Below are 23,542 nucleotides of genomic sequence, written 5' to 3'. Positions count from 1 at the left end.
AGAGAGAGAGAGAGAGAGAGAGAGAGAGAGAGAGAGAGAGAGAGAGAGAGGAGAATTTACTCTTTACAATTCTATTTTTCGTTGTTTTATCTAATGTTTACTTATGTTCATATTTGTACAATTGCAAATTAAAGAAAGCATGATTATGCTAATATTAATCTTGAGTAAGATTTTACTCACGATTAATATTGATCAAATCAGAAAATAGAACCATGTAGCATTTATAAAATAATTAATTATTATAGGAAATGAAACTATTTCTCCGGATTTAAGTCGCGTATATTTGTTTTTTCAAACAAACCGACGTTTCGGGCCCTTTACAGGTCCCATGGTCACGGTTGTTTCAAAAAACAAATATACGCGATTTAAATCCGGAAAAATAGTTTCATTTCCTATGTGTAACAATCGCGAAAACCTAAGAACTCGATAATTAATTATTATTTATTAAATACAGTGAAATATAGTTTTATCACCAATTGAATATAATTTTATTTACATCCATTTATTTGCAATATATCATCATCATCATTCAGCCATACGACGCCCACTGCTGGGCATAGGCCTCCCCCAACGATCTCCACGACGATCGGTCTGAGCTGCCCGCATCCATCGGCTTCCCGCGACCTCCACCAGATCGTCGGTCCACCTGGTGGGGGGCCGCCTACCCACTGAGCGTCGTCCGGTGCGCGGTCGCCATTGAAGAACCTTTGCAATGTATATCAATATCATTTTATTTATATGTTTTAATTATTATTATTACATATTTGTATTAACTGCACTTTTAGTTGTTTTAGGTCAATGTATCGTTGAAATTTCTTGCGCGGTGATTTTCCCCTATTAACAAATCTTTTAGTTTTTTAATTATGCATTTTTCATTGGTTTCTGCATTGAAAGAATTGGGCAGTTTCTTTTGTTTGGTATTTGTAACAATAATATAAATGTATTGTTTACTTCATATTAGAGATGCCACGAATATTCGGCTACTATTCGGTATTTGGCCTATTCGGCCACTTTTTTTAATATTCGGTATTCGGCCGAATTCCGAATATAATGAAAAAAGTACATATTATTCAAAATGTATCATGCATTTTAATCACAAATTATTGCTTTAATACTTAAAATCAATCAGTGGCAGGTTGTGATCAATGAAAATTTTTTTCAGCATTGGTTGGCAACAAACGATAGTGCATTTCCTCATAAACAATTTCTGCTTCTGAGATGATAGATAAATCTTAGCAAATTTTGACAATCTTGATACTGCTTTGCGTTTGCTGACCACCACTTGTAAGGCTCTGCCGTCCGATTTAAGCGAACAGTTTTCAAATAAAAATCAATAAAACTTTTCTCCACATCCTCGTCATTTTGCATATTATCTGTAGCGACTTCTTCGAAACAGGTCTACAACCTGTCATGTATTGATTCTACCGTTTTATCATTTTTCAACAAAAACACTCCACCCCCGCCTCTGCACGCAGCGCAATGAGACAGGTCGTAACAGGTCACGCGTGACATGCACAGATCGAACATTCGGCATTCGGCGCTTCGACCGAATGCGTGACTGAATATTCGGTATTCGGACTAATCACTATTCGTGGCCTCTCTACTTCATATATCTCCTGTTTACCCCTTAAAACCGTCATTGTACGACAATAATTATAAACTAACTTTCGCTAACGGACAAGATTAACTGACCAACATTGTGATGAAATGATGATGAAGCACTTAGATGACGGTGACAGTGAATTCTCATAAGTAAGAATACCATTATACACACAAAGTCATTCAAAGTCTTGCTAAATATAAATATCTCAGACTTCTTTTGTATTGTTGCGCTTGTTATAGAACCAATTTCACTTTCGTCTCTCTATTTGGGAATTATGCAACCTTTGAATACAAGCTTGTGTAGTAGATCTTTCGTATATAATAAGTACATAGTAACAATTTTAGGTTGTAGTATATGTAAAATGTTCACACCAATAGGTTCTAATCACAGAACAATATATACAGTGGAAGTGGTTAGTTAGCGTCCCACTCGTGCCAACAATATCTCTCGAAAGACCTATCCTTCATTTTCGCTTTGTATGGTATGGTTGTGTCATTCTCTCGTGCAAATTCTCTTAGAGATTTTAATCCTAAAAAAATGCTTAATTGTGCTGTTTTAGAGTGCAAATACGATATACATTACCCATGGTGGTATTTCATATTATCGCAAAGTCTTATTATAATACATTTTCAATTTTCTGTCAATCGAAATATTTGTTTGTGTTACAAGAAACGAAAGTAAAGCTTATACCCCTGCAATATGGTCGCTTCTTGTTTGGAGCACTAAATTAATAACTCCAATTCGTCGTAGTTCAGCAGTAAACTGATATATGGCAGCACATTGTTCCCAAATTTGTTCAAATAATATTTACGGCATGTAAGATGCACCCACGCCACTGATTAATAACGTTTTTTCCAAATATAAAGGTAATAAACAAGATCCAATAAATAACACGAAAACCTCACTAACCAACAAAACTGTATAGTCTAAAAAAATGGCCCTTCAAAGGCTTTCTCGCCCACCTGTCACAAATTGTCCCTCACGTTTTATTCCATTGTGTTTTTGATAAATTGTCACGTGACTGATAACATTACAATCTGTTGGGTGACAGTCGTTCTAAAACAACATGACGAATTACGTATATGTTAGACCTAGAGTAATCCAAGTAACTAACGGTGTGTTTAAATTATTAATACAAAGTTCGAAAATAAAAAATAATACCTTCGATCTGACGGGACTCAAAACTGCATCTGTGAGACTGCTTTACCAACTGAACAAAATACAGAGTCAACAGACCTTACGAATTTTATAAAATATATTTATAATTTTGTAATTTTATAAACGTATACGTTTGTTTCACACATTTTTTTGTTTTAATGAATTTTTACCGTAGCGCCATCTATGAGAAATCTATGAATCTAATTGAATGTCAGGATGTTTCATCATCATGATATTCAATTATTTTTTGTGAAATCACTCCACTAGTTTGTTACAATTATCAAATAAAGATCGAACACTTATTAAAAATTCACTTCGATCGGGCTAGATTCGAACCAGCGTCTCCTACAAACCGAACAGCAAACCGTGCTAGACGCTACCCTTGACGCAAAAAGAGAGAAGTTTCAAGTTTGAAGCCTTTGTGTATCTGAATGTTTGTATGTATGTCTGTCTGTGGCATCGTAATTCCCTAACGAATTACCTGATCTCAAAGCGATTTTTTTATTTAAGGCTAATTTAACCGCGATGGTTGTTTCATAAACTCTGTTTAGCTTTAATTGTTCAGCTTTAAGCTCCTTGCGAAACAATTCATCCAGGGAAGCTCTGCAACCTTACCTATTTCTGCCGCCAAGCAGTAATGCGAGCATTACTGCGGTTTTGAAAGGTAAGGGTGCTGGTGCAACGACAGGAACTTGGGACTTGCCAACTTATGTCTCAGGGTGACGGGCGTAGTGGCAGTGCCGTTAAGATCTTTGCGATTCAAAGCGGTATTGCAACTGCTATGGATAAGCGTGTCACTTACTACTAGACGCACGACCTGTCCGTCCCATCACTTGGTATTATAAAATATAATAGCTATTTATAGATAATCAACTTTTCGTTACGTTCGTACGTGTCAAAAATCATTTATTTGCTCTTAGTACAATCATATACATACAAACACAGTAGTACATTTCACAAACCTGATATAACGTCATTCTTATTCTAAATCGAAGTTACAACATTTCATTATTTAAATTACATACAATATTAAATTACAATATAAGTTATATTTTATTTATCCAATGCATTTGCAAAGAATTCGGTAATTGAGTAAAATGGCCTATTTTTTTATAAATAGGCCATTTTACTCAACACTCTCACTTTTCTTTCAAATGTTCTAAAATCACTAAATATTTTAGATCCTTACTTAAATTATTGAACACTTTGATTGCAATGTTGTTGACACTGTTGCTAAAATTAACAAACCGAGAATTATTTAACACCAGTCTATTCTTATTTCTAAGGTTGAAATTATGACTATATGTTAATATTGAAAATATTATAAAAACATGGAGACATATTCGATAAAGATATAATGAGGTAATTGTAAGGATTTTGTTGTCTACAAACAAATTTCGTTTAGATTTAACAATTAGCCGTATAGCCTTTTTTTGCATTCGTAGAACAGAGTTTACATTAGATCCATTGCCCAAACTTCAATACAATATCTAATAATGCTTTCAAAATAAGAGTAATAAACAGTTTTTAAAATGTTAGTGTCCGCTATTTTTGAGACACTTTTTAATAAGTAACACGCACTTGTCAATCTTTTGTTCACCGTTTCTATTTAGTTATGCCATCTCAGAAAAGGGTCAAGTTCAACTCCCAAAAAGCGAACACAATTTGACTTTTTTTATAGGGATATCACATACAAAATCAACACTCTTAACACTACAGTCATTAAAAACCAAAAAGATCTGTAACAAGCACATAGAAAAATTCGTAAGTTCCGCTGGTTCGGCCCGTGACTTAGTTGGCATAGCATCTGGCACGGTTTGCTAGAAGACGTCGGTTCGAATCTGGCCGGATCGAATGAAATTTTTCTGAGTGTTCGATCTTTCTTATCAATAATCATAATCAACACTTTCAATGTTACTATTTTCTTTTTTGTTTTTGTAGTTAATTCGAATGCTATTTATTTTTAAAAAACTTTTCCTTTCAGTAGATCACTACATCTACTTTTTTATTGATTGTATGTATTCTAGACTTTGCATTGATCTCACAAGTCAACTTAAATGTCGCATTAAGCAATATATAACATAATATGAAGTTATTTGCTGTTAGCAATGTTAGCTATAATTTTGCAACGAGTCCGTAGGTGTGTGTCGATATTGTTTGCTTATTAGGCCAAATAGATAGGTTGTTTGACCTCGAAAGTGAGGAGCAATACGTCATAATATTATGCATAATGCATTGAAGAGTTCGTAGATTTCATAATGATCAAACGGGTAAACAATAGATCAATATCAACCAACTGGTATCAGTGGGTTGATGTAAGTCCGTATGTGCCACAGCTGGGCGCGGGTTAATTTACTCGTAAAAAAAGTGTTGTATGCAACCATACAATCTCAGCAAAGCCTCGTGGCCTAAACACGGTGCTCAACTTAAGAACCCTCATTATGCAACGTTTACATAAAATACTATTTCTAGTACGAGACTATTCAAATCCGTGGTTTCTGGGACCCTTGATCGAAACTAGCCTAAACACACACGTTAACTCACAAAAGTCAAAGTAACAATAATCATTTATTCCATAGGTAAAATTATTACACTTGAAAACGTCATTTTTAAGCTATTCCTCGTTCACTACGTTGACCTCCCTGAGAAGAACAAGCAAGAAACTCTAGGGATTGCTCTTTACAAATAAACTTCAAAATACACTTATCAAGACTCACGTTGTCTTTCCATACATCTTTATCTAACACATACTCTTCAATTTTGTAATATGACTTTTCAATTAAAATATTTTTAATGTAAGTGTTTTTAATATATACTCCGGAGTCTTATTGTAAAAACGTATACAGTTAGTTAAACGAAATAGTGGTACCAGAACGAATCGCTCGTTTTTGCAACATAAATACGGTTTGTATATTTGCCGCTTTACCTCACATGAGAATCCCGTAGGACATTATACTATGTAAATAACTAAAGTAAACTAGTCAATCAGTATCAACATATTCAGGTATGCAGCAGAGCTTAATCTGCTTATTAAACTTAAACGTAAAAGAGAACAGAGACGATTGCATAAATGTGTTTATGACACACTACGTGACAGATTTTATAAAACTTTATAAAATCTGTCACGTTTAATAAAACGCCCAGCTAGCGTATGGTAAAGAAGAAGTAAATTACATCGAGTACATAACCAGAAATAGAGACGAAATGTCATTTAATTTGTTTGAAAACTATTCTGCCATATCATTATTGTGACAACTGCGCTCCGATTGGCTAGCCCGAGTTAGAAACAATTGACGGGTGTCGTCAATTGTTCCACTTCAAATCGACCAGTTAATTTGAGCTTTGCTATAATGGACGAAAATTGCAAAATTACATATTTAATATTTAATTGCCGATGAAATTTTATTCCGTTTGTTTTGTAATTAGAAGTTTTTCCCCACACCACTGAATGGAACGCCATTGTTGGAGATATTATCTTTATTACAATAAATACAGCATATTTTTGGAATATACGGACACGTACACACATGTCAGTTATTGGCACTGTACTACTTCAGCTTTCTAATTAGTAATTTCAGTGCAAACGAGAGTTGATATTTATAAGTGAGGTATCACTAATAAGTTACAGGAATGTATGGCCCTTATTTCGTCTCTATTTCTGGTTACATACTCGATGGTAAATTATAATTAAAAAAGTACTTTCTTCGTAGAAAAAATTAAGCAGCCTCAACTTTTTTGCTAAATATAAGTTTGAAATACAGAACTTACCAGAATAATAAAAAAATATTGTGTTGGATTATAAAAAAAAATTAAACTCTTACTAGCAACACTGCCATAATAAAAAAGTCCAAAAAGCACCAACACTAAAATATACGCTAAAATATCAAAAACGTAATTTTAATTGGCTGTATAATTTTTTTCTTTGTGCTCATTCTTTGCATTAACAAACAAGTAGAGAAATTCCCAAAAATAGTAACAGAACATCATAATATTCATTATAACCAATAATATTAGACATCGTTTCATTTCGTACGTAACGCATATTTTTTTAATTTATTGTGTCAGTTTCCCAAAAGTATGAGACACTTTTCGAATTACGCCGCTTTATTACTGAGGGTGCGATAACACATACAATCACCTCGTCACGTAATGACAAGTTCAGACTCGTTTTATTTTGGTGTATCGCATTTCCAACACGTACCGTCATTATTGCTAATTCATCGATATAAAACACGATCCATGTGTCACGTGCGTCGTATATAAACTACGAAAACATGATACGTCAGTAGGATACTAGTGTGGACTAGGGTTGTTGAGAATATCAGCATCCGCATCCGCGGATAATATATTTTAGTATCCGCATCTGCATCAGCTTCCGCATCGATCGACGCTGATTTTAACTGCGGATATTCGCATCATGACAATACCTCAATGGAGGAACACTAAGACAAGCTGGAATAATTTACAAATCATCCGGAAACAGACTGCAAGCCCAAAACACAGCTCAGCCGTGGTTCTTACCTTTGATAAAATTCCACTATGATTAAGCCTAGGTGACTGATTTATTTTATACAGTGGATTTTTTATTCATGAATGTCACAAAATGATTATAAAATCAAAATCACAAATTAAAAAGTTATAGTTTTTTCAAGTAAATTCAAAAAGGATCTGTATAATTTTATTATTTAGTAGCAGTAGAGCTCCTTGTGAAAGCGTTCGTCTAGGGAAGTACTGCCACCTTACCTATTTCTGCCGTGAAGCAGTAATGTTAGCATTACTATGTTCCGGTTTTTGAAGGGTGAGGGTGCTGTTGAAATTACAGGCACGTGGGACTTTTCAACTTATGTCTCAGGGCGTCAGTCGCAGTGTCAGCGCCCCTCAGATCTTTACGATTTAAAGCCCTGATTGGCACTGCAACTGTTATGGACAAGCGTGTAGCTTACCATCAGGCGCACGACTTGTTCGTTCCGTCACTTAATATTATAAAAAAGTCCATGATTTTTTTTTAAATAGGTTAAATCTGCGTCCAAAAAAAAATCAGCGTTCAATGATGCGTAAAAACCTATATTAGCAACAACCCTCGTGTGAATCAGGATTATTCCGAACAAAAGTATCCATGTCCGCATCCGCAGATAATCTCCATAAATTAAAATATCCGCATCCGCATCAGCATCCGCATCATCAATACTGATATTAATTGCGGATGTTCGAGTCGTGACATAACCTATAAGCCACACTGGAATAATTTACAAACCTCCCAGAAACAGACTGTAAGCCAAAAAAGCAGCTCAGCTGTTGTTTAAAATATAACTTTGATAAAATTTCACAACGATTAAGCTAAGATTAAATGTTTCGATGAAGATTCTTTTGTCAACAAATGTCACAAAATCATTGAAATAATATTTTATTACAATACCAAAGAAAACAGCAGCTTTTTATGTTCAGATTCAGTAAGGACGTACGTTTTTCGCGTTTTATTTAGATACATAAAATTAGCATCGCTTGATGTTATGGTCAAAAAAATAACATCCGTTTCAGCATCCGCTGATGTTAAAAAAATCCGCATAAGCAACAGCTCTGGTGTGGACCATAAGATAGATAACATCGTAGAAACAGTGAGAATGTAAAAAGTCTGCAAATATTGCGGTGCAGATTTCTTCAAATTGCTACGAAACCTGTAAGAAGCTTTTCTCTTCCACACGGATCGCCATGAAACGCACAACGTCTTTTTCGCTTTTTAAAGCTTTAAACACTGCTCAGGCTGCAAAGAGTAACTGCAAGCCTCGTGAGACTAGCTTTTATATTCGTGTAAGATTTCTTAACTAATTAAACTTAGTTCTATTTTAGAACAACATTTATTGTTCTGTTGAAATTATATGTGCTTCTCCTGAGTACAACTTACGGGTGTCTTGTTGCAAATAAAATTTGCTTTCAGTAGCGTTTACTACTTCCGAGACGTATTTGTAAGTTTCTTGACTAAGTAAATTATCTTGAAAATGAAACTTACTTTTTATATATATAAGACTGCAGTAATAATCATCATAATATTCTTTATGTTATTTATATATTCCTTTTAACTATTAAATTTAGTGTATAACAAAAAAAATACAAATCGTGGGTATCGTAAATTGGAATGTCCTTTGGTAAAAAAGGTAATGTAATTAAATTAATAACTATTGTAACTGTAGTTCATAATAGAATGGTTTGCATTACTACTGGACATAACTGGTTGTGGACTTTACCAACTTAGTCAGCCGTGACGTGGACGTGGCGGAGACTGTGGCACCTGTATGGCACCGCGCAAACGAGTCTTTTGTTTATACGAGCAACCCGCAACTAGAAGCGAATAATCTATTTTCACACAAATTGCTGTTGCGGCAACTCGGCGACAGTGTCCGACTGCCGGAACCGACGACTGTGTCGATTTTATATCAGTTGTATGAAAATAGAATATAATAATAATAATAACGCGCACACTCACAGTTCCGCACTAGTGAAACCCTGTATCACGGGTGCCATGGACACAAACATAGATAACTAATAACAAACTACACCCAAATTCACGAGATAAATATACGTAAGCAATACAAATATTTCTCCCGGCCCAGGAATCGAACCCGGGACCCCTGTGTGGCAGACCGAGCATGGTAACCATTCGGCCACGTATAGTCGTATATATAATACGGTTGCTTGAATCCGACGGCGGTGCCTAAAAAGCCCGAATCCATAGTATTGTTTGTAAAAAAAACAAATACCAAATACACGAATTAGACCCGTAAAAATATTTATTTTCAGTGTGTAGCGATCGCAAAACCCTAACAACTCGATATTTATCTTTTGATCACCACAAAAATAACTTTCTTTCTTTTTCCTCTTTATCTTGGTAGAACACACTGATTCTAGATGTCTTTTATTGGTCTCAAAGTGATTCTATGATATCAAAAGCCTTCACAACAAAGTCCTTTACAGAAGAGTCCGGGGCTCTACCCCCGGCTGCCTCAATTTAAGAAACTAATTTTTCTGAATAGATTCCGGTCTATGTGTTCTTTTCAGTGCCCCGGATTTAATTTCGTTATTTCGGCTCATAGTACCCAGGCCTCTAGCTTAAAACCAGGTATCAAAAGGCTGCCAAATTGTGCACCCCCAGGAAAAAAAGGATTAAGTTCCCTCGAAATTCTTCAAACAATTTAAGACATAATCTCAGTATAGAGTACTAAACTTTACGTTGACTTTTTAACCGACTTCAACATAGGAGGAGGTTCTAACTTCGACTGTATAGAGTAATAAACTTTACGTTGACTTTTTAACCGACTTCAACATAGGAGGAGGTTCTAACTTCGACTGTATTTTTTTGTATGTATGTATGTTATGCGATAACTCCGGCCGACATTTGTGAACCGACTTTGATGATTCATTTTTTTTGTTAAAAAGATGGTACCTCAGATGTGGTCCCATTTAAATATGTAGAAAATATACCTACCTCTAAGGGTGGCAAACTAGGGGAATAATGAGTTTTGAGGTCGGTTTTTCTAGTACTCTGTAATGAGATTATAACTTATGGGCATTATACATCGGTAAACAATTTACTCTTACAATTTAAAATTATCTGTACAATTTTAAAATATTATATAGTGAAGGGATAAATTTCTCACAGATGGTGCTAAGGCAAAAAACCGTAGACGGTTGAAACCAAATACAAAGATCCGACAACAAGTACATAGAAATATTCTGCGAAAAAAAATAATTAAAAAGGTCCGCTGGTTCGTTTTGTGGCTTAGTTGACATAGCTTTATGCATACCCTCGAGCCCGGGGAGACTCGAGAGTTATGTGGGACTGATCCTCCGATGGAGGGCATACCAAAAAACCCACCCTCTTGCCTGGGTATTGTGGACGCCGTGGAATCCCGCAGATTCACCACTACGGCGCCCCCGGCCAGCTTGGCTTCTGGCAAAGTTCCCGCGCTACAGAGGGGAGGGTCGGACGCTTGACCCATCCCCCCAGACGGCTGAGACCGTGCAATGCGGGCAAGGGATCCCCGTCTCTTGTCCGCTGGCCTCACTAGGGAATTAGGCGAGTAGCGAACTGCGTTAGTCTTCTTCCCCACCTCTATAGTTACTACTAGAGTGCGGCGTTTCGCACTCCAGTAATTGCACGCCTCTAAGGTATGCCACAGTGACTGGCCTAACATTAGGCCTACACATATTATTAAAGGTCTATTATACATTAACTCTCATACAGTTCTCCTGACAAAATTATGTGCAACTTTTTTATCCACATTTAAACGTGCACGCATGGATTTCGTAAGTCAGCAATTTAAATGCGAGTATAGATATTTGGGTGAATTTTAATGAGAGTAATAAATACCTATATAATATTATTGGAACTTATGCGTTGGTTATTGAAAATTCAAGAGCATTAGAAGCTTGAAACTTTGAACCGATGGCACGCGTTATAGAGTTCTATTTTTTTTAACACTCATAGCCCTGCATTAGGAAAACCCTTTAACGCGGGTGCCATGAACACAAACATAGACAACCACAATTTTAATTGAAAACCAAGTTACATTTATTTGCCACACACATAAATAAAACATACAAATCAAAGTCAAAATCGAAGAATCATTTGTAAAATAAATTCACAATTTTATTGTAAACGTCATTTTTCAGTTTTTTAAGCTACTACTCGTTCACTAAGCTGACTTCTCTGAGAAGAACGAGCAATAATCTCTGGGGATTGCTCTTTTCAAATAAACTTAAATGCTATGGAATACACTGTAGGAATACACTTTAAATCAAATTTGAGTGGAATTAGACCCATGTCGTCTTTCATCATACATCTATATGTAAAACATAGTCCTGAATTTAGTAATATGACTTTTCAATTAAAATACTTTTCAGATGAGTTTTAAACTTAGGAAATTATCATTTTAATATAATGCTCCGGAATCTTATTGTAAAAACGTATACAGCTCCCCATAAAAGAATCGTTTACCGTAGTTAAACGAAATCGTAGTACCATGAGTTTGGACTTAGTGTTAAGGTTAATATTTTTGGCTATCTTCTTTCTTAATGAGATTTCTAAAATTCTAAATAAATGAAAAGTCTTACATACAAATAGCAACTAAAAACACAATACTATATCTATGGCCCAAATGTGTGGCGAGGATTCTGAGCTTAGTATATGCTATACAAACTTGGTTTGCACCCAATTATACCCAAACTCACGAGAGAAATAAAAGTAGGCCATACAAATATTTGTTCCGGCAAGGAATCGAACCCGAGACCTCTGCTGTAACCCTTCGACCACAGAGGCAGTTAAATCGCAGTACATTCTGTGGGCAGTCATGTGCAGAGTATACTGTATGAGCTGCCACGCACCGTGTGTTTCGTATTGTGGCGTAAAAGCAATACACGTGTGTGTCAGCAAACATTCCGAACATCATCGCCCCATCAACCGAAAAATGTGTGGGGGCGGGGTGCGCCACCGGTGGATACGGCGAAATTATGCTTCATCTCTTCCTAATTAACCTAGTTAAAGGTAAAGTTTTAATACAATTCAGCAAAAATAATTTCCTATCTTTATTCTTCTTTTTCTACTAAACTGCCAGTTCTTTTTTCAAACATATAAATTTGATTTTTGTTTTGACAGACCGTCTTACGCAATATCAAACTCCTCAGCTACACTATGAAAATTTAAGTGTTGCCAGGGTTAAATTGATCACTTTCTCTAAAAGGCGGCGTAGGTTTCTTAGTATACCAAAAATCAATTGTTGTGTGACCACCGGTGGTACACTACGCCTGATGAACCAGCTGTGCGTCCTCCACTGGTGGTACACGCTGGTCTGAAAGTTAAAAAGCAGCGATATGTATAAAATAATACTCATGTAACGAACAAACAAACTCGCATTTCAAACATTAACCGTAATTGCGCATTTACCTCAACATGCTTGCGGTTTTTGGTCAAAAACCAAAGGCCTACCGGACGGGCCGAAACAGAGAAATTAACTTAATTATCTTACAATTTGCATAAACGTACGTTAAATTGAATGTGTTTGTGGTATATAGTCAATTGACAAGGGATATTTTGATGTGTCTATATCAAACTAAATGTAATCTAATCCCGTCTGAGAAACAATTTTGGTAAAAAAATATTTTATAAATCGCGTATATTTGTTTTTTCAAACAAACCAATCGTTTCGGGCTCTTTACTGGTCTCATGGTCACGGCTGACTGAGATGGTAAAACCATCAACCAGTTACGTCTAATATTAATACAAATCACTCTATTTTTCACTATTGTTCCAACAGTTCATATTTAAATACTTTATTTTGAAAATGTTCAAAGATACATTCCAATTTGCGCTACATACTTGTTTTACAAATTCATTTTATTTTAATAACATCATTTTTTATTAAATTAAATTTTATAATTAATTAATTATGATAATTATAATCTATTAAAAACATACTAATTAGTACTGCAGTCTTATGTCTTACGAATTTTTAAAATGTTTTCATAAATTCATTTTTTTTAAATGGTGGTCAAAAATACAGCTGCGTCTTAGATGCACCGTGTAGCTCCAGGACGCTGCAAAATATTAGGGACACCGAGTGTCTTAGGGACGAGAGACGGGTTAAACAAAAAACACATCACTGTGATATATTATACAACAGACTTGACGTAATAAAATAAAATTATAATTTAAAAAACCTCGATAGTAAAAAGTGTACCAAAAATTCTACAAACTTACCGTGAGCTAATAACTCATCGATGAGCTTTTACCGGTTGATGCGCTGTGGCAGATATTTTTCTCATACGTTAATGCAAACCTTTACAAACGTTACTTCTACAGGCTCTTAAATAAATGTAACAAATAATTATACTGACGTCAATAAAGATTGACGTCCATAAACCGCACGCCAACGTTGCGCGTGTATTTTTTTTTAAATGTTAAGTGACGGGACATACAAGTCGTGCGCCTGATGGTAACATACACGCCTGTCCATAATAGTTGCAGTGCCACTCGGAGCTTTAAAACGCAAAGATCTGAGGGACACTGCCACTACGCCGTCACCCCGAGACATAAGTTGACAAGTCCCAGGTGCCTGTAATTTTACCAGCACCCTTTAAAACCGGAACGCAATAATACTCCCATTATTGCTTGGTGGCAGAAATAGGCAAGGTGGCAGTATTTTCCTGGACGAACTCTTTCACAAGGAGCTCTACTAAAATAATCATTTTTTTAAGCAGAATTTGAATTTGGACAGCAGGAGGTCTACACCCATTTTCCGTCTGACATCCGTCCAAAACAATTACTGTCAAATAAATAATACACAACTTAATTAAAAAACAATATCAAGCATGAAGCTTCATTCGCATCATGCTTCTCTTAATTTGGTCGAGTATTTAACTTATTTGGCAATAATTGTTTCGGACGGATGTCAGACGGAGAAGGAGAGTAGACCCCCCAGTTGTAGATAGTCTACGTACGAACACAAAACTTTGTATAGATATATTTAGTCCAATAATTCCCCTCTCTTTGCAAGCGACAACATTTTAAAATGCTAAAGTCTATCAGAATATGACCACAACTTTGTGGCTAACCCCGCTGAGTCAGTTAAGTGCCATAGAAATCTCTTTTGTATTTGCTGAATAATATTGGAAATAACTGGCTTATGACTACCATCTCAGTTAGATATGACCATGAGACCTACAAGCCCCAAACGTTGGTTTGTTTGGAAAATACACACATACATACACTCCATTTAGATTCGAAAAAAAGTTTTGTTCCATTTCCAGCAAATACAATAATCGATGTCCATTTTTTGTTACTTACCTAAATCAATACCACAAAACAAGTATCGTTATATCTATACGGGTCATGTTTCGTGGTAAGTGTTTAATAATCGGATTGAAATCTTATAACTAGAATGGTAATGTGTGTTAGTTCTTCTACTTTTTTATGAACATGGCAGGCTGTAGCTGAAGTCAATTGTTGCACTTCAATTCAGTTTAACTTGAGCTTGCTATAATGGACGAAAATTGCAAAATTACATATTTAATTACCGATGAAATGTGATTCCGTTTGTTTTGTAATTAGATGTTTTGTTGTTTTTCCCAGACCACCGAATGGAACAGCCCCCATTGTTAGAGATGTTATCTTTATCACAATAAATACAGAATATTCTTGAAATATACGGAGATGTACACATAGGTCAGTTGTTGGCGCTGTACTATTTCAGCTTTCTAATTTGTGATTTCAGCGCAAGTGAGAGTTGATATTTAAAAATGATATGTGGCCCATTTTCCTGATGAGTTGCCAGAGGTAAATGGCCCTTATTTCGTCTCCATTTCCGGTTATATACTCGATGGAATATTAACTTATGTCACAGGGTGACAGGCGCAGTGGTAGTGCCCCTCAGATCTTTGCAATTTAAGGCTCTGTAACTGTTATGAACAGACGTGTAGCTTACCATCAGGTGCACGACTTGTTCGTCCCGTCACTTAATGTTATATATTTTAAAAAATACAGTATGACGTGTATGTATGTGGAGGGTGTGTGAATAATAATTCTAATATTCATATCTATATTCATATTTCAATAATATTCTTATTATTCCACCATAGCAATTTCTTGAAATAAAACCTATTTATGTATGTGTTATAATTGTAATATGTGCTATAAAGCTAAGTAATTACAAGTTTCTATATCTGAACCAATAGATACCTATGAAAGTGATTTCAAAGTTGGCAAGGCTGTTACTATTAACAACTTTCTGATTTAGCAATCGACCTGAAGGCGACACAGTGCGCCTCTATTAGCCGATACTACAGTGCATCTATAATGTCAAGGAGACGCTAGTTAAGGCAATAAGGCAGTCATGAACGGCGATCGTAACAATCGTGAGAATTTTCGACTTCGTGGATGGTAATTTGCATAAATAAATCATTAAACAACAATTTACGACGAGTTACGGACCTGTTGAATTTTCTTATTCTCTTGCGCTTGTTCAAAAACACTTTAAGGAAACCTTATAAGTGAGGTAATCATCTTTTTGTTAACTGACTTTAAAAAAGGAGGTTCTCAATTCGTATGTGATTTTTGTGTGTATGTTACGCAATGACGATATTTTGTGAACCGATTTCGATAATTCTTTTTTTGTTGGAAAGACTGTATCTCCGTAACGGTTCCATTCAAATTTTAAAAAAATATTCCACCTCTAACAGTGGCAAATTGGGGGATCAATCCGGTTTATTAAATTTCTTGCATTTTCAGTAAAATTTGACACATAGATGTAATGCCAATTTTTTTCACCTCACTAGCTCGGAAAGGCTTTCTCTCGCATTACAAAATCTTTTGAAATTCGAATTTGACGGTCGACTGTGCAACACGCACCTAACTTTTTCTTGCGATGAAAAAAGGTAACGACACGTTCAACTACACGATTTGTCGTACATTACTAATTTATGCAATATAAATCCTTTGCTATATTTTATTCTTATTATGCAAAAGCAAATTTAGAACGCACCCGAAGGTAAACTTTTTGATTTGGTTAAAAAAACTGATGTTTTAAAGGTCAACTGTTTTTTTTATCTACCATTTTCCTCTCTGTAGTGAGGTGACAAATTGTATGTTTGCTCGGCAGCAAAGTTGTTTTGCGTCTCGTGGCTTGAAACACTCGCTATGCTTAGGAATCTATTTTTCTATCTTAGCTTGCTTAGGTTTCAATACAAGTCTCGCGTCAAACAACAACTTTGCAGCCTTGCATAGCAAATAACTATTTGAAAGTTGAATTGTGATGAAAAAGTTCGTAATATATATGATACTGGACATATTGAAGTATTCTTTTTTCAGATTAAAACATAAATTCTTTTTAGCCCCGCACTGGGGAAACCCTTTACATATACAATTGATTTTTTTTAATATCAACTGAATTATAGAACACAAATAGTATACGATATACATTTTTCGAAAGGCGTTGTTTTCGTTTGTAAAAAAATAAATTCTAAAACAAAAGTCAGTGTCCCTGTCGCTCGACCCAAGCAAAATGAACCGTATTAGTATGGGAAAAATTTGAATTCGAACTGACGTAGTATCGACTCTTAAAGATTTTTGATTGATTAAAAATTTCTTATTGTTACTAGATCGAAACATATCCAGCAAATATTCGACTTAAATTCGTGAGCTGTACGTAACATAAAGTCGACTTGTTTGTGGGTGCATGAAAGGAACGTCACAGCATTACGTACCATTCTTTTCCTGTATGTCTGACGCACCCTGGCATAACAATCGGTGGATACCTTACGCCACGTAAATCCTTTCCCCACGATAGCAAGCTCTTGTGTATGCCATCGATACAATAAGAAGATCGAATTGTTCAAACACTACAAGTTACGACATTAAGAATTACCAAACCCGGTTCTAAATTACTAAAATTATGGTCGCCGAAATCATTTTAACGATGTTAAAATTTTCCAAACTAGCCTTAACTCTTTTACTGCAAGGCTAAGGGAAATCTTAGCGATTAAAGAGAATTTATGTATACAATTTACATAACTTCGAAAGGTTACTTTTAAGTAGAGAAGTCTTAACTAAGATGCAATTTGGATAAAAGTGAAGCAAACGTGGCGATTGTGATATTTTATCCTATTCTCACCCGACTGTAGAAAAGGAAGGTATATTATAGCCTTTAACATCCCGAAAATCTCGGTTTTAAAAAATTTCGATAGTTTCGAGAATTTTTCAGCATATACCGATACCTCTATTGAACACTACGACAACTTTATTTTTTGGTAATTTTTGTAAACAGCCATATTTATTTACTAATATCATGCTTCCCGAATTTCGTGTAAAAAAAATTAAAAAAAAAGAAATTCGAAAGAAAAAACAAAAATATGAATTTTGTGAAAAAAGAATTTACAAAAATAATTCTATTTCATTGCGAAATTTCGTTCGAACGAAAATTGTTTGGCATTTAGTTTTTCGTTACCTTTCGCTAATTCATGAAACGTCCGAACGAAATTTGGTTTTGACAAATAATTCTTCGGAATTTTAATGTGAAGGCGTGTGAAGGCGAAATTATAAGTGCTACTTTTTTATTGAAACGTGTAACAAACGCAATGAAAAGGAATTGTGGCAAAAAATATGAGAAACTTCGATCGAAATTTCGCTTTTCGTTGAAAAAGAGTAAACCTCCTGGTCCTTTCTTTTTGAAACTATATTAAACGCCCCTTGCTTCTTACGTGTCTGCTATAAAAATGACTTCCATATTCTTTTTATCCAACGCAAAATCTCAGCAGCAGTCGAGCTCCCTGTGAAACAGTTCGTCTAGAGAAGCACTGCCACCTTACCTATTTCTGCCGCCAAACAATGTGAGCATTCCTGCGTTCTGGTTTTAAAAGGTAAGGATGCTTGTGAAATTACAGGCACATAGAACTTACCAACTTATGTCTCAAGGCCACAGTGGCAGTACTCCTCAGATCTTTACGAATTGAAGCTCTGAGCGACACTGCAACTATTATGCGGCGTGTCGCTTACCATCAGGCGCACGACTTATTTGTCCTGACACTTATTATCGTAAAAAAAGTTTAAATTAAGTTAATGAATAGTGCAATGGTCAACTTCGATAAAACGCCTTTCAATTCTGAAGCTTGGATTTCGTAGTACTTACATTTTTTTGTTTATTTTTTTTTTAATTGTACGCATAAAAAAATCTGTCTAAAATTAGGGCACTCGCCTTTTAATTTTTACACGCGATTGCAACTGAAAAGCGTGTAGCATTCATTGTATGCAATGTCTTTTATGAATTCTATTAGATAAAAGAACACCATTGTGTTGTGATATACAGTGCATAAAGCCTGTTGTACCTAAATGGTTGATAAAATCTTACCACGCATTTGAATTACACATCTTTACTTTAATGGCCCAGTTATTTTTCTGTGTTCATGAAAATTTTGCATGTTACCATACAGCGAAGGCCCAGGCTATAAACATTGGGTTTTACAAAAAGAATCCAACAGTACTTTCATTATTATTATTATTGATACTAAGATTGAATAAACACAAAGAAAAATTCTTTCCGACTGGACACTATACCCTTGTTGAGGCAAAAGGCTCGTGTCCAATTCATCGAAGGAATTTTTCTTTGTGTTGTCGGCTATATTCGCAAACCTCGTAACCTCCATTAATTTGAACATTTGAATAGGCACAAAAACTTATATATTTGCCAAGTTTTATTGAAATCGGTTACCGGAAAGTGCGCGAAACCGGATTCATCCCCTAGTATGCCACCCTTAGAGGGGGAATATTTTCTTCAAATTTAAATGAGACCACTGCTGAGGTACCTTCTTTTCAATAAAAAAAGAATCATCAAAATCGGTTCACAAATTGACTTATCGCGTAACATACATACGAAAAGAAAAAAAACGTACAGTCACATTTGGATTCTCCACCTTGTTTTGAAGTAAAAATCGAATGTAGTACTTTTTTTAAATAATACTAAACGACGAGACGAACAAGTCGTATGCTAGGTGGTAAGCAATACCGTTACGTTTCCATAACGTTAAAGTGCCACTCAGAGCTTTAAATCGCAAAGATCTTAGGTGCAATGCCACTGCGTCCGGCACCCTGAGACATAAATTAACGAGCCCCATGTGCTTGTAATTTCATCAAACCGCAACATAGTAATGCACATATTACTGCTTGAAATAAGTAAGATGGCAGTACTTCCCTAGACGAACATTTTCACAAGGAGCTATATACTGTTACTAAAAGAAACGGAGTTACGAGGTGTTCAAATTTAGCTAACGATTCTCATCATAATCAAGCATAATAAAGAGAGGGTGTATCCCATCGACTACCACGCGGGTCCGATGTGGGCTAGGAATTTAACTTTCAGACGTAGTCGAAACAGTAACATTGGTTTACTTACTTTCACAATTTAATGACGGCTTTTTGATTTGGGGTAAGTTTAAAGAAATTAACATTCTCAGCGAGACTATACAAGTCCAGAAAACTCGGACCCACTTCGGATGTCACTTGTGCACTAAGTCCGATTCCAATCCGAGAGAATACGAATATCGCTTGTACACCGAGAGATATAATGATCCCTGTGACATTTCGGATAGTCATTTCTCGGATTCGGAACTGACACGAATCTGACGTAGTGTGCATACGCTCATACTAACGTCACAGTACATGTATAAAAATATTATTTGTCGAGTTCTTAGGTTTTCGCGATTGTTACACATAGGAAATGAAACTATTTTTCCGGATTTAAATCGTGTATATTTGTTTTGTAAAAATTATTTTTAATTAATAACTATTGTAACTGTAGTGAAAAAATAGGGTGGTTTGCATTAATATTAGACATAACTGGTTGAAGACTGTACCACCTCAGTCAACCGTGACCATGGGACCTGTAAAGGGCCCGAAACGTCGGTTTGTTTGAAAAAACAAATATACGCGATTTAAATCCGGAAAAATAGTTTAATTTCCAATATTATTTGTGTTAAGAAAAATATTATTTTTTTATGAAAAATAGTGACGGACATAACATTAATACGAGGAATAAAAATAAATAAACTGTTCTTGACAGTCGTCTTCACAAAGTCTGAAATTAATTTAAGGGGCAATGTATACGCATATATATAATAAAATTCCGACTAACATTCAAAATTGTGAAACAAAAACTTTATACTAATACAGCTTCTGCGTACTTGGGTGATGGAAATTCAGTGTAGTGACCCGTTTAGCTCTTGCAGGTAGTAGACGTTTAAATTAAATATTGTAATAATAAATGTATATTTACAAAGAGGAACCCTTAGAGTTTCTTGCTCATTTTTTTCAGGGGAATCTGCCTTACAAATAAGCAGTAGAGTTTAATCAGTATGTCTATTTTAGGTGTAATTTGCTTACCAATGAAATAAAGATTATTCGACTTTGACTTAGAGTATACGCATTTTCAGTCAACGTACTTAATTGTTGTTCTTGTTACAGATTGGCCGAATCACCTGACGTTCGACCAGATTTTCAACAACACACAATACGTTCATCTACAACATAGAACGCGGCCATATTCAACACAATATAACTTAGTTCACTTAAGCACGAGTCCGAGATATACATTAGAAGAAAATAACTTGGCCAGTAAATATAATTTAAATAAATATAAGGATGTAGTTAGTGGCAATAAATATACAAATAGCTTAGAAGAAGATTCTAGAGGGAATGAATTGGATCTGGATTATGACTATTCGTTAAAAGATAGAGAAAATGCAATAAAGGTGCCGTTGCTGGTTGGATTTTCCCATGATCCTTTCAGATATTCCGTGCCAGAAGACGATTATATGAAAGGTGTCAGGTATGTTACCCACCCATATTGTACAATACTGCAGTGAAGTCTTTCATAAAAAATGATATTAAAATTCAAAAAAATTAATATTCAAATCGAGTTCTTAGGTTTTCGCGATTGTTACACATAGGAAATGAAACTATTTTTCCGGATTTAAATCGCATATATTTGTTTTTCAAACAAATCTACGTTTCCGGCCCTTTACAGGTCCCATGGTCACGGTTGACTGAGGTGGTACAGTCTTCAACCAGTTATGTTTAATATTAATGCAAACCACTCTATTTTTTCACTATAGTTACAATAGTTATTAATTACATACCTTATTTTTAATTTTACATTAGCGTAAATTGGAATGTTTTCTTTGTATATAAATACATATATGCGATTTAAATCCGGAAAAATAGTTTCATTTCCTAAATTTATATTCAAATTAAAATTATGTTTTAAACCGTCACGCGTCCTAGAGACACGCAGTGTCCCTCACGATAGCGATTGTGATTTTCGTCCCCCATTAAAAAAATAAATAAAAGTATTTTTAAAAAATAATAAAATTGTTAATACCATAAGTGCTATTCTCGAAATATGCCAATGGGCTGGTGTCAAATTCTATTTAATATGAAAAAAGATAATATAAACTTCTTAGGTTTTCGCGACTGCTATGCTTTGGAAACTATACTACATATTTCATCATCATAATTAGAAGTAGAATTCTATAAGAATGTTTGTACTCCTCATAATCCAGTATTTCGTACAAAAATATTTCAATGCAGCGCTTTAAACGATGGTAACTCTATGCGGTCCCAAAGAAAGCGCGTAATTCCAGTCCAATGCAAGACGCAGGAGCGGTGGTGGGGTGGTGATCATCTAGGGCGCTTGCACGTTTGACCCTACTACATTACTGCAAAATACAGATCTAAAAATAGTGTCAGATTGCAGAACAAAAACTTTGGTAAATTTATATTTTACATACAACAAAAGTGCCTATATTTCGTTTCAATCCATTTTAAACCAAAAGTAAACAAACAAGTCACTGACCTGACCATAGACAATTTCGATGGTCAATTATGCAAACTAAAAATCGATTAATTAATTTAATAAATCGATTTGTTTAATTGAGTCATACTAGAGGTTTTCCTTACATGAATAGTAAAAATACATAACCTTTAAAAGCATATATTTAAAACTTCCAAAATCTTCATTTTAAATCCTCCTTCCAATCTTTACACTTAGATACTCGTCCGATTGCGATTGAAATTTTCGATTCATCAATCGATTACAAAACATTTAATTAAAACCTTCAGAATTAACGGAATATTTTTTTTCGTACATCACTATGCAACCATAGACAGATCATAGAAGTATAGATGAAAAATAACCTCATTTTTTAATTACCATTTTTCAAATACGGTTTTACGATGCTATTTAAAAGAATATTGTTGGAAAAAGTGATGAGAGAATTTTAACCAAACAGGTTTATTTGCTTAAAATGGATTGGAACAGACTTAAGTTGTAATTTTTTTTTAAATACCAAGTGACGTGCGTTCGGTGGTAAACGACTCGCCTGTCTAAGACAGTTTCAGTCTCGGAGGAGCACTGCCACTGCGCCGATTACCCTGAGACATTAGTCGATAAGTGCCATGTGCCTGTAATTTCACCAACGCCCTTCAAAACCGTAACACACTAATGCTCACATTACTATTTAACGGCAGAAATGGGTAAGGTGGCACTTCCCTGGACGAACTCTTTGCCAATGATTACGCCCTTGTACCTGTTGTGTAGCATTATGAGATATTATTTCATAAAACAATTTTAATTTCAATAATTTCATAAACATAGAGACTTTATTCTGTACAAGAACACGGTGACACGTTTAAAGATACTGTTTAGCAAAAATACGACGTTCTTTTTTTGAAACTCATTATAGTTCTATGACAGAAAAAAATTCAGTTCAGAAAAAAAAGAGCGCCTCTGTGATTTGGTTTATGAAATTGTAATTGACAGATTAAATCGATCAACGCCATCTAGATACAACATAAGACGGGATTTTTATTCTCTATTGCTACTAAGTAGGGGAGACCGGGGCTGGTTGACCAAATTTCAGTTAAGACGCGTATATTTTTCTTGTTGTAGTGTATACTAAAGTAAACAATAATACATTCGATAGATAAACTATTAAGGTTTGGAAAAAAATATCAAAATGCTTGCAGTTAGTTATGGTATGGTTCACGAACTTGATTTTGTAGAACGTGAACTATGAGTCAACCTACCCCATGTCTGGGGTTGGTTGACTTTATACTAGGGGTACGTTGACCTATGAACAAATTAGTGCACAAACTAAGAATAAAACATATTTGTAATAATTAATTTTTTATTGAATATCTATCAAATGAAATAAACATAATTAACTTCTCACTCCTTTTTTAAATCT

The 23,542-nt window shown here is 35.0% G+C and overlaps 1 protein-coding gene across 1 annotated transcript in view; it reads left to right on the top strand.

Moving 5' to 3' along the window:
- LOC113237856 overlaps nt 1–23,542 on the top strand; it is a 65,619-nt gene that overhangs the window by 30,034 nt on the left and 12,043 nt on the right. The window contains exon 2 of the mRNA XM_026474555.1: nt 20,760–21,123. Within this exon, the coding sequence (XP_026330340.1) occupies nt 20,760–21,123 (364 nt within the window). The remainder of the gene's footprint in view (nt 1–20,759; nt 21,124–23,542) is intronic.

This window comes from Hyposmocoma kahamanoa, unplaced genomic scaffold, assembly GCF_003589595.1.
Source record: "Hyposmocoma kahamanoa isolate Upper Pololo Valley unplaced genomic scaffold, ASM358959v1 94, whole genome shotgun sequence".
NCBI classification, from domain to species: Eukaryota; Metazoa; Arthropoda; class Insecta; order Lepidoptera; family Cosmopterigidae; genus Hyposmocoma; species Hyposmocoma kahamanoa.
The sequence above is the reverse complement of the archived record's forward strand: the minus strand, read 5'-3'. Positions and strand labels throughout refer to the sequence as shown.